The 17,226-nt window shown below is 46.5% G+C and overlaps 1 protein-coding gene across 19 annotated transcripts in view; it reads right to left on the minus strand.

Moving 5' to 3' along the window:
* Positions 1-17,226, minus strand: part of EXTL3 (exostosin like glycosyltransferase 3) — a 157,761-nt gene that overhangs the window by 54,991 nt on the left and 85,544 nt on the right. For 8 of the 19 annotated variants that reach the window (XM_039530554.1, XM_039530559.1, XM_039530549.1 and 5 more), the window contains 2 exons: positions 13,294-13,369; positions 4,339-6,925 (listed from right to left, as the gene is read on the minus strand). In XM_039530554.1, the coding sequence (XP_039386488.1) occupies positions 4,339-6,486 (2,148 nt within the window). In that variant the 5' untranslated portion in view covers positions 6,487-6,925; positions 13,294-13,369. Of the gene's footprint in view, positions 1-4,338; positions 6,926-13,293; positions 13,370-14,067; positions 14,172-17,226 lie in introns of all 19 variants that reach the window. The other 11 variants (XM_039530564.1, XM_039530565.1, XM_039530557.1 and 8 more) reach the window with 2 other exon arrangements.

The raw sequence follows: 17,226 nt of genomic DNA on the forward strand, positions 1-17,226 counted from the left end.
CAAGCAGAAAATATCACAGCAAATTATTCACCATCAATTATTTACTCTGCTCTAGCAGCACTACTGGTGAGATTTTGGGAGGGAAGGATCTCCCAACCAACTGTGACAAAACACAACATGGAAGCAAACATTACCAATGATCTGCACTGCATGCACGGGTTTCAGGATGCTTTCCTTCATCCTGGAATATGTACTGACCCATTGACTTCTAGTTCAAGGTTATCAGTGGTTAGACTTTCAGCCCAGGATATACTATGCATGTTGCATTCTGTCTCATTACACTGTAATTTACTTTACTTCAATAGCCTTCTGCTCTTAGGTGCTCTGATCAGTGATCGCTTTGGCACAGCTGTATTATTGCTGTTCCTAGCAGTCATACAGTGCTAGTAATTGCTTGCATTGGAAGAGAGAGATTTTAAAAAGCACAATTTTCTACCTGTAATTTAAATTAAGGCCAATTCTTGGTTCTCTGAATTTACTGGGCTATCTGCTCAATAGACCACAGTAAAGAAATTTTACACTGCTTCATAAACTGAAAATCCAATATTCTTGGATATTCTTCTCTTGTAAAGGGATGAACTATTCAGCTTGATAGGTTCTCCCCTCCTCCTCCACCTTTAACTTCTGAGGTTCAGTTCCAGCTTGCTGGCTGGGTTTATGCTCTTATTTCATTAGCCCCACAGAAGAAGGGGGATTTTATAAAGCTAACTACTGTGACAGACTCCCAATGTGAGTTAAATATGAAGTCAGGAAACAGACTGGCTAAGAAGTTCAAAAATAGTCTTCTAATTTATGGCCTCCTCCTGCAAACACTTAGACTAGGTCTATACTGAAACTGCTAGAGCGGCACTGCGTCAGCAGCGCTTCAGCGTAGCCACTCACTGCAGCGACAAGAGGGGTTCTCCGGTCATTGTAGTTCATCCACCTCCTCGAGAGGTGGTCTACCGGGGGGATTTTCACACCCGAGTGATGCTGCTGGGTTGACTTAACTTTTTAGTGTAGACCTGGTCTTACACACGCACTTAAGTTTACACACTATTAGGAGTCCCATTGACTTTCAATGAGACTTAAGGCTTGTGTACATGAACAACTGATGTGTGGCAAACTAGGGTGTGAATCTACCCAACATTAGCCTGCATGAACTGACAGCCCACGTGGACACTGCTGATGCTCCTTAACAGTTTGTTAATGGGCTCTGATCTACTACATCAAAGCACATTAACAAACTGCTAACGCATGCCAGCAGGATTCACGCAGTCCGTGGCGAGCTACTGCGGGGTAGATTCAAACCCCAGCTCTCTGCAAACTAAGGGCTTGGCTACACTTGCAAATGTAGAGCGCTTTGAGTTAAACCAGCCTTTGGAGAGCACAGGCGGGAAAGCGCTGCAGTCTGTCCACACGGACAGCTTGCAAGCGCACTGGCGTGGCCACATTTCCAACACCTGCAGCGGCACTGGGAGCGGTGCATTATATGCAGCTATCCCAGCGTTCAGGTGGCTGCAACATCCTTTTCAAATGTGGGGGAGGGGTGGAGTGTGACAGGGAGTGTGTTGTGTATATGTCGGGGGAGAGAGAGAGGGTTTTGAGGGCGCTGAGAGTGTGTCAGCATGCTGTCTGGTAAGTTCAGATCCCTCCCCCCCGCCTCTGTGTCTCACACACTGACAGAAGCAACATTCCTAAGTAATGGTTGCCTTGTCCCAGAGCAGATAAGCAGCTGGCTGTCAGAAACGGAGCTTTGAAAGGGCATATCTGTATTCCGACAGCCGAGTTCAAAACAATGACAAGAGTGGCCACTTGACTTCAGGGGATTATGGGACGTTTCCGGAGGTCAATCAGAGCGCAGTAATGCAACATCTCGTTCACACTGACGCTGGGACATCTCAGCCAGGACGCATCAGATGTTATTCCTCTCGCCGAGGTGGAGTACCAGGAGCGCTCTAGCCACGGAGTCAGAGTGCTCTACGTGCCTAGCCAGTGTGGAAGGAGAGTGGGCGGCTTTAGTGCGCTCTAACTTGCAAGCGTAGCCAAGCCCTAAAGCTTTGTCTACAGTAGACTTTCGTCGGTAAAACTTTTGCCATTCAGGGATGCGAAGCCCCCCCGCCCCCGAATGACAGAGGTTTTATAGACGAAAAGTGCTGGTGTGAACAGGGCTTTGTTGGCGGGAAAGCTCTCCTGGCGGGAAAGCTACCACTGCTCGTTGGGGGTGGAATTTCTTTTGTCGACAAAGAGTGGCTACACTGAGCACCTTTTAGTGGCACGGCTGTAGCAGCATAGTGCATAATGTAGACAGGGCCTAACTGTTCCTCTAGACAAGCCCTCAGGCCCATAAGGTACATTTTCAAACAGGATATATGAACATCTTACTCCTTAGACCACAGGTCTCCAACCTTTTTACGCCTAGGATCACTTTTTGAATCTAAGGGCACCCCAGAATCTACCCTGCCCCTTAGCTGAGGCCCCACCCCTTCCCCAAAGTCCCATCCTGCTCACTCCATCCCCCGCCCTCTCTCCGTCGCTCGCTCTCCTCCGCCCTCACTCACTTTCACTGGGCTGGGGTAGGGGTTTGGAGGGGGTGAGGGGTGCAAGCTCAAGGAGAGAGTTTGGGTGCAGGAGGCGGCTCTAGGCTAGGACAGGGGATTGGGGTGCAGAAGGGGGTGCGGGCTGTGGGAGGAACTTTGGGTGCAGGCGGGGGCTCCGGCTGGGGCAGAGTGTTGGGGTGCAGGAGAGGGTTTGGCATTCTGGCTCTGGGAGGGGGGTCAGGGCTGGGGCTTGGGATGCAGGAGGGGGTTCAGGGCGCAGAAGGGGGTATGGGGTGCTGGCTCTGGGAGGGGGGGTCAGGGTGGGGTTTGGGGTGCAAGAGGAGGTATGAGGTGCTGGCTCTGGGAGGTGCTCAGGACTGTGGCGCGGCCTCCCGCCGGGCAGCACTTACCTCTGGCAGTTCCCAGTCGGCGGTGGGCACAGAGCGGCTAAGGCAGACTCCCTGCTTACCCCATCCCCACATTGCTTCCAGAAGGGGCCAATGTGCCCCTGTGGGGGGCGGAGGGGGGGAATTGGTGCCACATGCTGCCCCTCTCTGCAAGCACCACCCCTGCAGCTCTCCCGGCCAATGGGAGCTGCAGGGGCGGTGCTTGCAGGCAGGAGCAGTGCGTGGAGGGAGACCCCTGTCCCCCTGGCCACGCTGGCTACTTTCGCAAGTATCGTGGGGCCGGGGTAGGCAGGGAGTCTGCTGTAGCGGCAGCCTCTCTGCACCACCTGAGATCACAATTGACTGGGAGATCCTCTAGGATTGACCAGTCGATCGCAATCGACTGACTGGTGACCACTGCCTTAGACTGTAAATCTATCACACCAGGAACCCTGTCCTCTAATGGTCTGTAAAGTGCAAACAGGCCTCTGGCACTGCATCAGTACTAAGTAAAATAATATGTGCAAGGAGAGAAAAATGGCAGGAATAATATAGAAAAGAGGTTGATCCAGAGAAAAACGTTTTTTCTTTCACAAATGACACCCATTAGCAAGTCAAAAGAGAAAAATTCCCACCTTCCACTGTCCAGCTATGAAAGGGTCAACACTTTTTAAGCAGAACTGTTGCAAGAATTTCCCAAAATGCAAACACTGGAGAGGACTAATGTGAAAGCTTATTTTGCAATTATCTGAGCAATTTTCTTTCCTTATTCTGCCTGGACTTTAAAGATTTTTAAACACATGCAGCAGGATGTGTCAGAAATAATAATAAAATGAAATGTTAAAATCAATATTAAAATCAATGAATCTTTTTGCATGCAGCATAATGCCCTCATCACTCTAAAGTGCTATTACATTCAGAACTGCCCTGGCACAAAACCCACATTTAGTTTGTGCATTTAAGTGCCATCTTCCTCCCCCCCCCTTTTTTTAAATTAACATTTGTAAAGCATTATTCTTTCATTTGTCCTCTAAGCATGACTGATTCAAACAACAGCAGTGATGAACAAACAGCTGGAGCAAAGATCTTCAAAAACAGGAATTTAACTTCAGGCTCCTAAATTCCTATTTAGGCTCCTGTATATGCAACTTGTTTTTCCAAAAGGTGCCAAACACCCAGCATCTTCCATGGGAGCCACTAGGTACTCAGCACTTTGGAAAGCAGGTCACTTATTCGGGAGCCTAACTTTAGGCTCTCCTATTCTTGAAAATCCTGGTCCTGACAGCAGTTTGAAGCCCACAGTATAACAACAAACTTCAGCACAGCACTGGATGACTAGGCAGATGCGCCAAGTTACAGAACTGATAAAAATGTCTACGTTATTTCCCACTGTAAAAATGTCAAATCAAATTGAGCATTTGGGTATTTCTTACCATGATTGGGACACCAATGTCTGGCCACAAAAGGTCTTCGGACGGAAGTTTGGGGGAGTTCCACACTACTACAACTTTATTTAAGTAAGGGAGTCCATTGAGTCTCTCTAGGGAGTTCATTAACACTTCCTCCCGCTCGTAGGTTAACATGACAACTGTGAACTGCTCCCTTGGGACATTGCCACCCAAGGCAGCTTGGAACTCTTTCCCAGAACCACCTGCTCCTCCTCCAATTGGTCGAAATCCAGTCCCAGACCCAAGGAACTTAGCTTCTGAAGGTAAAACTGGATCAAAGGGTGTATGTGGAAAGAGGTGGAAAGGTCCTGGAGCTGAATTCCAATTCCTGTAGATATCCATTGCTGTGAGAGTAAAATTGCGAAGGTATTTGGGAGATGCATAGGGTGGTTCTGTTTCCACAGGCCCCAGGTCTAAGTCACCGTTATCTGCCATGTTGGGGTCAGTACCAGCAGCTTTGCCAGAGCGGTGAGGAATCTCCACTGCAGTTTCTTCTCGAATAGGAGCAGCCGGGATTTGAATTCGAGTCCTTATGATGGCTAAGACTGTGCTGAATACGTTGTCAGAGGTGGAGAAGTAGGTCTCCCACAAGAAGCGGCCCTGCCTCCTCATGGTAAGGAGATCGTTGTCAGAAATGCTTCTCAGAAGAAAGTGCACTTCTGTGATACGTGGCTTTGGTATGATTAAGGCTGCCTCATTCCACCGGATCACATCATGATAGGGCAGCTGAACTTGTTCTCCAAGAATCACTGGGATGGCTCCGACTTCCAGAGCCTCAAAGAGTCTCATGGTACACCCAGCAGAGATCAATAGATGGGTGTCCCCTGGTGTGATTATCAGTGCAAAAGTAGATAGCTTCAGTAGCTCTAATCTGTCATCTCTTTCTCCACAAAGAGCCCACTCAGTGGGCAGACTTGCCTTAGGCTGGTTCTTACAAGTGAATTCCACCAAGACAAAGTCCAACTTACTGTCTTGGACAGCCTTCAAGGTGGTAATGATTCGATCATCATAGTCGGCTGGGGCATTGCCTTCGATTTCCTCTTCAAACGAACGAACCTCTTGCAAGCTGGATCGAAGAGACTCTATTTTCTCTCCCTGGAAACTGAATAGGTACTTTCGCTTTACTGGCACCTGGGGTGGGATCTCTAGGAAGTTGGGTTCGGACATTGCATGGACTAGAGGCGATACCACAATATCAAAACCTGGCCGATACTGTACATCATAAAAGGTGGATTGGGCAATCATGGCGCGCCCTGTGCTGATGTTATAGATAAAGTTCTGAGTTTCCGATTTCCTCGATAAATTAATGATGAGATGGTTGTGTCCATCAGTCCTCCAATATGGCAAAGAGTGCAACTGTTGCTCTAGTTCAGTAGGTTTTGGCATTATGGGCTCTTGCATTTCCCCCACTAAAATTATATACACACAAGCAATGTTTGCATTTTCAGTAACATAAACATTAGTTCTGACAGTTGCCTCAAAGGCTTGCTTAATTAAAGGGTCTAAGGAGCTACCAAAAGGGTACTGATCACTGTTGTAGACATACACTGGGAAGCCAGATGTCAGCGGGCAGCGGGAGTAGTCAAAGCAGTTGTGCAGCCTGCAGTTCCTGTTGGATTTTGGCAAAGGCAAGTTAGCGTCATCTTTGTCTGGCAGCAGCCGGATTGGCAAGGAGAGCTTTGGCTGGTTCTGAGCCATCAGTTCTTTGTAGGAATGCTCAGTCTGGCTGATGACATTCTTCAGCTGCAGGAGATCCTGCTTGGCGTTTTCTATGCTCTTCTTGCAGGCTTCGATTTTCAGGTTCAACTTGGCGATCTCGCTGTTGAGCTCCTGTCGCTTGGCCTCCAGCTGGAGCAGCTCCTCGCTGACTGACTCACGGATGCGGCACAGGTCCTGGACATGCTTCACCTCACACAGTTCATTTCCGGTGCGGGGGCCGAAGATGCGCTTGCCGGCATCATCCGCGTCATCAATGGTGGTCAAGTAGTAGTGGGCGATGAGGGGGAAGAAGACGAGGATGATGAACAGGGTAAAGCTAAGCCAGGTGAGCCGGATCCGACTGGACCATCGTAACACCCAGGGTTGGCCGCCGTTCCCCACTCCCCCATTCCGCAACATGGTATACCCAGTCATGAGTCTGAGAGTCGGTGCGCGCCCAATCACGTTGGATCAGTAGCCATAACCAAAACAGTTTTTATTAGCAAGTCTCTGAAAGAAAATGTTATTGTGCCTGCTTAATAAGGGGCCAATAGAATGGAAATTTCATCTTCTTGTCGTGACGATGGCTGCCTCCAGCCTTTTTGTTGCAAATGCAACTTTTGGTCCAATTAGACTCAATCATCGAACTCCTCCCTTGATCGCTGGTTAACTGGCTGTTGCTAGTAGTGTGGTGTTGTCATGGCGACAAAAACACAATGGGATCAAGTCGACCTCTTACTGCTGCTCTTGACATCCTGTATTACCATCCAATGAATATGCAGAATCAACAGCCATAGTTGAAAACAAGCTGGAAGAGACTTGGATAAGCATCAGTCTCTCTCATCACCTCTGCGCTGCTGATACTCTGCCATGCCTACAAAAGAACAATAGAGTCAGACAAGGCAAAAATGACACCTTACTAAGCTATAAAACAACAACGACATTTACTAAAAGGAGCTGTACAGTCAAAATCATCAGCATTCTGATTCACTATTGCTTGTCTGACACCTCCTTGTGCAGTACTTACAAACCTGAGGAACTGACAGGATTCATTAGACACGCACAGCTTTCTGCAGGGCAGTTCTATCAAAGGACTTGATAAAAGCTGCATGGTCCAGCAGTCAGAACAGAGACTAGCAGTCAACAAAGCAGATTTTCTATTCCTGTCTCTGCCACTGACTCGCTGTGACACGCTGGACAAGTCACAAACTTTACATGCCTCAGTTCCCCGACTTGTAAAAATGGAGATACTAATAGTAACCCATCTTTTTATGGCATGCTGTGATCCTTAGATAAATGGCACTACAGATTTACAAATTACTACTACCACATATTTGTGTCAAAATACCCCATTCTAGTCTTGGGCCCCATCTGAATTAAAAACTGATCATCTTATACAATTGCATGAAGGATTTGCGATTTGGACAAGCAACACTTGGGGGACTAGCTTTATGTGGTCAGCTGAATTTTACTTATGACCAAATGCAGGCATGCATTATATACTTTCAACTCACTGCATTGGCAACCCCTGCTTTCCTATGACCACCTTTTGTCTGAATTCAGTTGGCCTTATAAAATATGCCTAGGGGGTAGGGAATTAAATAACTGATTTGTGTTTTCCATACATGATGGATGTTCTTAGGACATGTTGATGCTCTGTATAAAGAGTATTATTTATCATAAGGAGCAAACAAACCATAAAAAGACATGAGGATGAGGGTCATAAAGACGTGCTATACTGAATTATTGATTTGATATTCACCTTTACATTGTAAAGGGCAAACTTTCAACCTGTGGGATCTTAAAATTGCTCTGATCAAACTCAATCAATCATAAAGGACCATAGTCACTCTTGGTGAAATGCCACTAACCTCCACCAATATGAATTTGGCCCAAGATACACAAGTTTAGACACCAGTGAAAACAAATCTTACGTGATTACCTAAACAAGGGGAAGATCTGAGATGTTCCTCAAACAATTCCCACAATAAAAGTAGTAACCCAATTTCATGAGCCAGCCAGCCAGAAACCTATTTCAGCAGGTCCTAGCTGGCATCCAGTAGAGAGAGTTGCTACTAATAAGCAGAGACAAAATATATGCCACCTTTTTGTTCTGTGTTTGTGCAGGGCCTAGCACAATCAGGTTTTGGTCTGTGACGGGGGCTCCTAGGTGACACAACAATGCAAATAAAACAAAACATACTATACCGCTTTTATTAACTGCTTTATCAATGGCCCTATGGCCATTATGAAAATGCAACTGTGCCAAGATTAGGGAGTCACACATCAACCCTCGTAGAGTTAGTTGGAATCTTACTTACTGTCTTCGGTACTAAGTTCATCCACTAGAATAAGCTTGATAAGTTTATGGAGGGGATGGTATAATGGGATAGCCTAATTCTGGCAATTAATTGATCTTTGACTATTAGCGGTAAATATGCCCAATGGCCTGTGATGGGACACGAGATAGGGTGGGATCGCTGGTGAATCTTGCCCACATGCTCAGGGTTTAGCTGATCGCCATATTTGGGGTCTGGAAGGAATTTTCCTCCAGGGCAGATTGGCAGAGGCCCTGGCTTTTTTTTTTGCCTTCCTCTGCAGCGTGGGGCACGGGTCACTTGCTGGAGGATTCTCTGCACCTTGAAGTCTTTAAACCACAAGTTGTCTGAGCTATTGAAGTCCTCATGGGTCAGGGGTTTGTTACAGGAGTGGGTGGGTGAGATTCTGTGGCCTGTGTTGGACAGGAGGTCAGACTAGAAGATCATAATGGTCCCTTCTGACCTTAAAGTCTATGAGAGGCCGCACTGGCAATAGATAAAAGGTTACAAGAGTCTACTCTCCAGTGCCGAAGATAACCAACTAATATCTCACTGAGCCCGTTCAAAGCTCCAGTACATTCGTGGGTATTTAACAAAGAAGAAATAAAGGCACAAGGAAAGCTCGTCCCAAACTGATACCTGAAACCTGGCAGGGGGTAAAGAGAGACGTCACTTTGGCAGGGTGTGGGTGGGAGAGAAATCAGGAGCATTTTTCAGTTTAGAACATTAGCATACACCAGAAAATCAATCGAGGATTCAGATCTTAACCAGTCAAACCATCATTAAAAGAGACCGGGGCGGGGGGGGGGAATAACTCATCCTGATAAGGCAGCCACAATTCCTAAACCTATTTTCATCACAAGGGCACCTGTTGTGCTAATGATTAAATGGGAATCTTCCCCAGTCCATACCAGCAACACTCAGAAGCTGAACAAGCAGCAAGGACAGTGAAAAATCAAGGGACGTCATAAATTCATAACGCTGCCCAGCAAAGGGCACCAGCAGAAATCTCAGAAGGCAGGGAGGATAAAAGGGCTAGAAATTCAGGAAAAGGTTAAATCAGCTTTCTTGCTTCCTGGTAAGTCTGATCTGCGTGGGAGGCCTTGGCTCTCCTAGCAGAACATTTTAATAACATTCCCTGCACACCGGCTTCCATTTGTATGTGCTGAGGTGGAGGGCTGGCAGTGAATGCAAATCTCCCGTTTTTCTGCATGAAGCTGTCAGTCATGCACAGAGAGCACTGATAACAACAGGATCCTTTCACCGTGCCCCGGGGCCACATTGCTGTCGCTAGGTATTACCGAACAGAAAGGGTTCATTATGCGCAAAGGTAGGAAGCAAATGATTAACTAAAGGCAAAAAAGTTTTTAAAGTTTATTTAAACTCGTTATTTTAAAAACGCTTCCATTTGTTACAGGAAAGAGTGACTCATGGCCATTAGCACCAAACTCACATAAATACAGCTCCAGAAGCACTCTCCAGACTTCCAGGTATTGCTCTTTCCATCACTGAAATGCAGCTGTCTCTGGGATGAGCACTAGCAGCCATTTAAACAGGGGTGACAAAACGTTTAGGATGGGAAGTGAAGAACATTGAGGCAGATCCACAGCCTCAACTGAGGTCAGTAGAGCTATGCCAACATACATCACTCGAACCTAGAGGTGGAGTTTCAGGTACGCAGACTGTAACAACTCCAAAAACCTGACCAACACAGGTCACCACTCCTAACTCTTGTGACAAGCACGACAGGACCTTGCATTAGAAATCTGGCACCTCCAACAGCACAGAACCCCCTGGTATTATTCCAGGGCACTGGTTCAGTGCCAGTTCAGAAAGGGGGAGCGCTGTCTGCCATGGTGATGGGCATGACAAAGGAAATACTACAAAGAGAGTTCCTGCCACGCCTTGGGTTTCCTTGGAGGTCTCTAACCTCCAGTCCCATTGCTGCCCCTCTCCCCTTTGTCATCAGGTTTGTTCTGTGCCACAACTAACTTCTATCAGTGTCCTGTCAACAACTCTTCCTGCCCTTCTGGGCCCCACTCCTGCCAGCCCCAGAGGCCTGGAGTTCAGTTTCTAGAACATCTTACGGTGGTTAACCCAGTAACAGTCTATGAACTAGGATTCTCTTAATTTCTCCTCCCCCTTTGGGAGACAGAGCAAAGCCACAGGAGCAAGTCTCCCAAACTCATTAACAGCAGCTACAGGAGCACATTCAAGCAGCTCTATTTAAGGGCTTTGTGAATGTCAGGGTCTGTGCTACAATGCAGATCTCCTGCGTGACCTTGGGAGAGTCACCGAGTCTCTCCTGTGCCTCAGTTTCCCATCTGTACAATGGGGATAACAGCACAGTCCTGCATCACGAGAGGGTTGGAAGGATAAATACATTAAAGACCACAAGGCGCTCAGATACCATGGTGATGGGCGCCACTGAAGTACCAAAAAAAGGGGAGTCAGTGCCTGGTGCTCCTGGAATGGCCAGAGGAAAGCTTGACATCTCAGGGGCTGAGTCATCCCCCCAGTTTGCTAAAAGCAACCTTCATTAAACTGCCCTGGATCTAAACATAATTAGTGAGGTTCCATCATAAACAGACAGAGCACTTAAGGGCCGAATCCTGTGGCAAAGAGGCAGGACCCGGACCCTAAAACAGCACTAGTATTAAGGAAATGCTACACTCTGGCCCACTACCCTTGACAATGCTTGTTTATAACTATTCCGGCTCCTGATCCTTCCAGCAGCTCCCCATTCCGTAAATTCTGTTTACACAGAACAAAACAAAGCGCACCCTCCCCGGTCCTAAAACATGAAGCAGGAGAGTGAAAGAAACTGTGTGCATTTAGAAACCTGAAACTTCTTCAGCTGTTTCTGTTGATGCTAACTCCAAGGCCACATGACAGAAACTAAAACAGTTTGGGGAGGTATTTTAAATGCAACACATGTGGTTTGGGATCAGTTAAAACTATCAACTGTCAGTCTGAAATATGTGCTAGTGACAATGAAAGCATGTTAGACACACTTCCAGGCTGCTCTTCTTTACCAAAGGTTTTATCCCCCACCAGCTAGATGCTGCTGGACATTCCGTTTGGTTTTATTAAGACACACATTTGTGGTTAGGATTTAAAAAAGAAAAAAAAAGAAAAAAGAAAAAGCCCAATCTGGTGGTTTTAGGATGAGAGCTTCCAGTTTTTCTTTCAAGAGCAATAAGCATCCACTAGGTCAGAGACTGTTGCTTCCCCTTCAGAAAGGGGATCCTTGAACAGGAAGACTGTATTAATTCATTTAACTCCACAGACAACACAGTCTGACTCCAAAGAACTGCTCAGTTCTGTTAAAAACAGAATCCTGTCTAGAGAAAAGGCATGTTCCCATTTTAAGGTAACAACTGGTACCTGACACACCTAATTACACAAAAGGGCAGGTAAATTTCTCAAGCGATCAGAAGCTGTAAGGGTGATAACCCTCCCTAACTGTTGACCTCCTCAAACGATTATTCCTGAAAACATTCCCCACCACCTCTCACTAGTCAACCGACTTTGCCATTTCTATTATACTGGGGATAGCTTTCCTTTAAAAAGGCTTCCCTCAGTTACAAAGATCTCTTTCCCAGGAAGTTCTTTGCCCTGCAGTACTAGGCTACAAAACTAAATTGTTGGCCTGTTTCACTGCAGCACCTTTCTTAGACCTGATCCACAGATATTTTCCCAACTTGCTTCCTTCTAAAGCAGAATGAACACAGTCAAACGCAGTTCCCTCTGCTTCTGAATTCTAGTTCAAAGTACTAGGACAGTTTTATGCTCAGGTACTGGTGGAAAGTCATCATCATTGCTCATGGGTATTCAAAGTCGCCAAGTTCCACCTGCACATACTTGAACCTTGAGCACACCTGGTCTTTGACACATCTCCCTTCCCCCCTTTACCCTCAGATAGTTAATGAGACATCATTCTTCTCTGAACACATTTCTGAAATGAACCCTGGAAACTTCAAGCTCTTCAGGGAAAACAGATCTTTAATTGCCATTAGACACAACTCTCCATTGAATAGATCAATGGAACACAGGGAGATCAACTGACCTAATCCCAAGGGAATGTACCAAGCCTTCCAGAAGGAACAATCTACATGGCTCCTTCCTCTACTAGATCTGAGCTACTGTTACACTCTTCTGCTGCACACCCATCCCCGTCTTCTCGACCAACCAATCCACCATGGAATTTAATTGCTGCTCTGCAAAAAATGCTGAGTTATATAATTTATTCTACTCCAGGTATAAAGCAAATTGCAACCTCTATCACTACAACTGCTACTATCAGCCTTGCTAGCAGACTCAGCAGAGATGCCACATACTTAATGAGCCATGGCACATGAACAAACTTCCTTCTTGTTCAGACAAGGCTGATGTGAACCTCTCCTGGCTGGTACTGAAGTACCTCGTGCAGGCAGCATTCATTGGCACTGTCTCTGCTCTACTTGTTCTGACCTGAATATAGGGCTTCCATCTCCAAAGCTATCAATATGGCATCATTCACCAGCACTAACATTACTTTATTTATTTTTTTTAAAGAGAAGACAGAAAAATCAAAATCTTTTATATTGCTCCTACATTAAGAAATACACCTTCCTCCTCTACCTCTTGGGGAAGAAGATGGCTGGCTAGAGTGTAACCACAGGAAGGAAATACGCTCACCCACTTCTGTATCTAGGTTTAGGCACTTGTGTGACAAATACATTTACAGAGCTCTCACAGAAAAGATTACACCCCAAATCTGCGATCTGTTGGCAAACACGGGCATTTGAGGATTTTCCTTTGCAGCTGAACAAGGAGAGTAAACCTACTTGGTGTGTGCTTTAAGGTACAACTGGAAAGTCGCCCAATGTGCAAGTTCTGCTTAAAGAAGAGCAGATGGAAAATTCATTCTGAAGTGACTTACATGCTATGGCCTCAGGGATCATCACTGTGGATTTGAGCCAGAGTAAATTCTCCCAGGCGAAGATCAACACTGCTACCTGTGCAACAGACAAAAGCCTAGTAATCTGTAACTTTGGAGGACGAGGTGCAGCCATATTTTTTCCCCTTCTATCATGACCCAGTTTTCAACCAAAGCAGGAGGCATTTAATAAATTCAAATCTCACACCTAAGTCATACCTGCCCTGCCCACCCTTTCCCAATATATACGTACAGAAGGGTCCCTCCACACAGAGATCTCATCCTTCCCACACTGAATAGCGAGCAGCTGGTATCAAGGCAACGCTTCTCCCTTATGATGCTACAAAAGGTTTTCCTGTAAATTTGGGATCCATGCAGGGGAAAGGGACAGAGACTGCATGTGTGGGTAGCTCCAACACTGGGCGGGGCTGGAGAGACAATATTATTCCTTCCAGTGGGTGGTAGTCTTCACTAAAGGTACCACAGCCTGCAGATCCCTGGGGGCAGTGTGGCATGGGAAGTCCCAGGTACCATGCATTACTAGGAAGTCACTGGTGGGAGTGATGAAAGGGGGCAGAGTGCAACATGGTCTCTCTTTGCAGATTACATGGGTTTTACTATGGACGGGGGGAAATGTGGCCCTGGGACTGGACAGAGAAGTACTTGGTGTCTGCAAAAGTGGAAATCAAGAGTCTCTGGCAGAAGTCATTTCAGAGCCCCTCTCTTCCCCCAGTTTTCAGTGGTGAAGCATGCTCGCTGCTTTAACCTCCAACGCACCTAGAGGATAATACTTTAGCCACCGGTGCCCGTTTTCCAGTCACTGGTGGGAACACTCCACTTCAGAGTTGCACTGTTGCTAAGTGCCAGTATTTACAGGCTCCCTGAATATGGAACAAGGAGTTCAGTCTGCTGCTGAAAGAATCACTGTGATCAGTATTAAAACTCTGTTGACAATTGTGAATCCCCACCAGCCGAATTTGGAATTCTTCTTCTGGTCCAGATCTGAAGAAGAGCTCTGTGTAAGCTCAAGCCTTGCCTCTCTCACCAGTGGAAGTTGGTCCAATAAAAGACATTACCTCACCCATCTTGCCTCTCTAATATCCTGGGACCAACACGGCCTCAACATCATAGAATCATAGAATCTCAGGGTTGGAAGGGACCTCAGGAGGTATCTAGTCCAACCCCCTAATCAAAGCAGGACCAACCCCAACTAAATCATCCCAGCCGGGGCTTTGTCAAGCCTGACCTTAAAAACCTCTAAGGAAGGAGATTCCACCACCTCCCTAGGTAACCCCTTCCAGTGCTTCACCACCCTACTAGTGAAAAAGTTTTTCCTAATGTCCAACCTAAACCTCCCCCTCTGCAACTTGAGACTATTACTCCTTGTTCTGTCATCTTCTACCACTGAGAACAGTCTAGATCCATCCTCTTTGGAACCCCCTTTCAGGTAGTTGAAAGCAGCTATCAAATCCCCCCTCATTCTTCTCTTCTGCAGGCTAAACAATCTCAGTTCCCTCAGCCTCTCCTCGTAAGTCATGTGCTCCAGCCCCCTAATCATTTTTGTTGCCCTCCGCTGGACTCTCTCCAATTTATCCACATCCTTCTTGTAGTGTGGGGCCCAAAACTGGACACAGTACTCCAAATGAGGCCTCACCAGTGCTGAATAGAGGGGAATGATCACATCCCTCGATCTGCTGGAAATGCCCCTACTTATACAAGCCAAAATGCCATTAGCCTTCTTGGCAACAAGGGCACACTGTTGACTCATATTCGGCTTTTCGTCCACTGTAACCCCTAGGTCCCTTTCTGCAGAACTGCTGCCCAGCCATTCGGTCCCTAGTCTGTAGCAGTGCATGGGATTCTTCCATCCTAAATGCAGGACTCTGCACTTGTCCTTGTTGAACCTCATCATATTTCTTTTGGCCCAATCCTCTAATTTGTCTAGGTCCCTCTGTATCCTATCCCTACCCTCCAGCATATCAACCACTCCTCCCAGTTTAGTGTCATCTGCAAACTTGCTAAGGGTGCAGTCCACACCATCCTCCAAATCGTTAATGAAGATATTGAACAAAACCGGCCCCAGCACCGACCCTTGGGGCACTTCGCTTGATACCAGCTGCCAACTAGACATGGAACCATTGACCTGTTGAGCCCGACCATCTAGCCAGTTTTCTATCCACCTTACCGTCCATTCATCCAGCCCAGACTTCTTTAACTTGCTGGCAAGAATACTGTGGGAGACTGTATCAAAAGCTTTGCTAAAGTCCAGAAATAGCACATCCACTGCTTTCCCCTCATCCACAGAGCCGGTTATCTCATCATAGAAGGCAATTAGGTTAGTCAGGCATGACTTGCCCTTGGTGAATCCATGCTGACTGTTCCTGATCACTTTCCCCTCCTTTAAGTGGTTCAGAATCACTGCATACAACCATGTGCAACACCACACAGTCAACTAGCACCAGTAGATGACTACGCTGATGAGGGATATGCCCGGTGGTGAGATATGTTTGCACGCTCGGTGATGCTTATGACAGACTATGGAAGAAGAATGGGGATGTTACGCCAGTGACATGGCAACACTGCTTTCCCTGCTCCAACTGCTGAACTGCTCTCATGTAAACTAGGAGCCAGCACTCCTGGGTTTTACTCCCAGTTCAGGTGCTGTCTTTGTAACCTTAGGCAAGGCACTTAACCTCAGTGCCTCAGTTTCCCTGTCTGTAACATGGAGAGGAGGACACTCCCTACCTCATGCGTGTGCTGGAAGGCACAAACAGTTTGGGTTGCACTTTTATAGCACCTTTCACCCCAAAGCACTTTACAAAGAACCCATGTAAGTACAACTCACACTTTGCAATCCCTTCCAGGGAGGCAGGATGGGCACCAACCCAGGACTTGGGAGACAGGGATTCCAGTCCCTGCTCTGCCACAGACTGTGTCTCAATTCCCCTTCTCTAAAATGGGGATAACAGCACTGCCCTAGCTCATAAGTTCTTCCAGGACCTTCCCCCTCATCAAGGTAAGAGCTAATCACCTTACAAACATTAATTAAATTTATCCTTATGACCATCTCTGAGTTACAAGTGTCATTAGTACCATTTTACAGATAGGGAACCAAGGTACAGCAAAGCTAAGTGACTTGCTTAAGGCCCCACAGAAAGTCTGACAAAGTTGGGAATTCGACCCAGATCTAAGTGCTCTAACCACAAGACCATCCTTCCTTCAACGTGCATTTTCCAGCAGCTTGATTCCTTTGTTTCAGTTACTTTCCTATAGGATTGGGCATTTGACTTGTCAAATAATGTCAAATATTTTAAAGTATTAATAAATTAGAACAGTAACAACAGTAACAAAGAAGAGAGAGTCTTTATGGTCTCCCAAAGACGTAGCCTTAGCTAGAGACTTGTGTGTAATTACAAAAAGATAATGACTTCGTGTTATTTTAACTCAGAGAAAAGTGAAACAATGAAATGAAGTGCTAAAAAAATGAAAGAACAGCACCATGATGCAATCAAAAAGTAGGTTGCTGCCTACCTCAGGGCATTGTTGCTGGAGTATTTGACAATATTCGACCGTGGTTAAATAACAGGTGGTCAACTGACATTATCTGACCAGAGAGACAGGGTGGGTGCAGTAATATCTTTTACTGGCTCGATTTCTGTTGGTGAGAGAGACAAGCTTTCGAGCTACACAGATCTCTTCCTCAGGTCAGGGAAAGGTACTCAGAGTGTCATAGCTAAATACAAGGTGGAATGGATTATTTACCATAAGAAGTTAACACACATTTCAAGGGACCACTCAAGGTGAAGTGGCCCATTTGACCAGCTTGACAAAGCTACTTTCCCACTCAGGTCTTTTCCAAAGATTTCCCAATACACTGCTTCACATATACACAGGGGCGGCTCTAGGATTTCCGTCGCCCCAAGCACGGCAGCACGC

The sequence above is a fragment of the Mauremys reevesii genome, linkage group 3, assembly GCF_016161935.1.
Source record: "Mauremys reevesii isolate NIE-2019 linkage group 3, ASM1616193v1, whole genome shotgun sequence".
Taxonomy (NCBI): domain Eukaryota; kingdom Metazoa; phylum Chordata; order Testudines; family Geoemydidae; genus Mauremys; species Mauremys reevesii.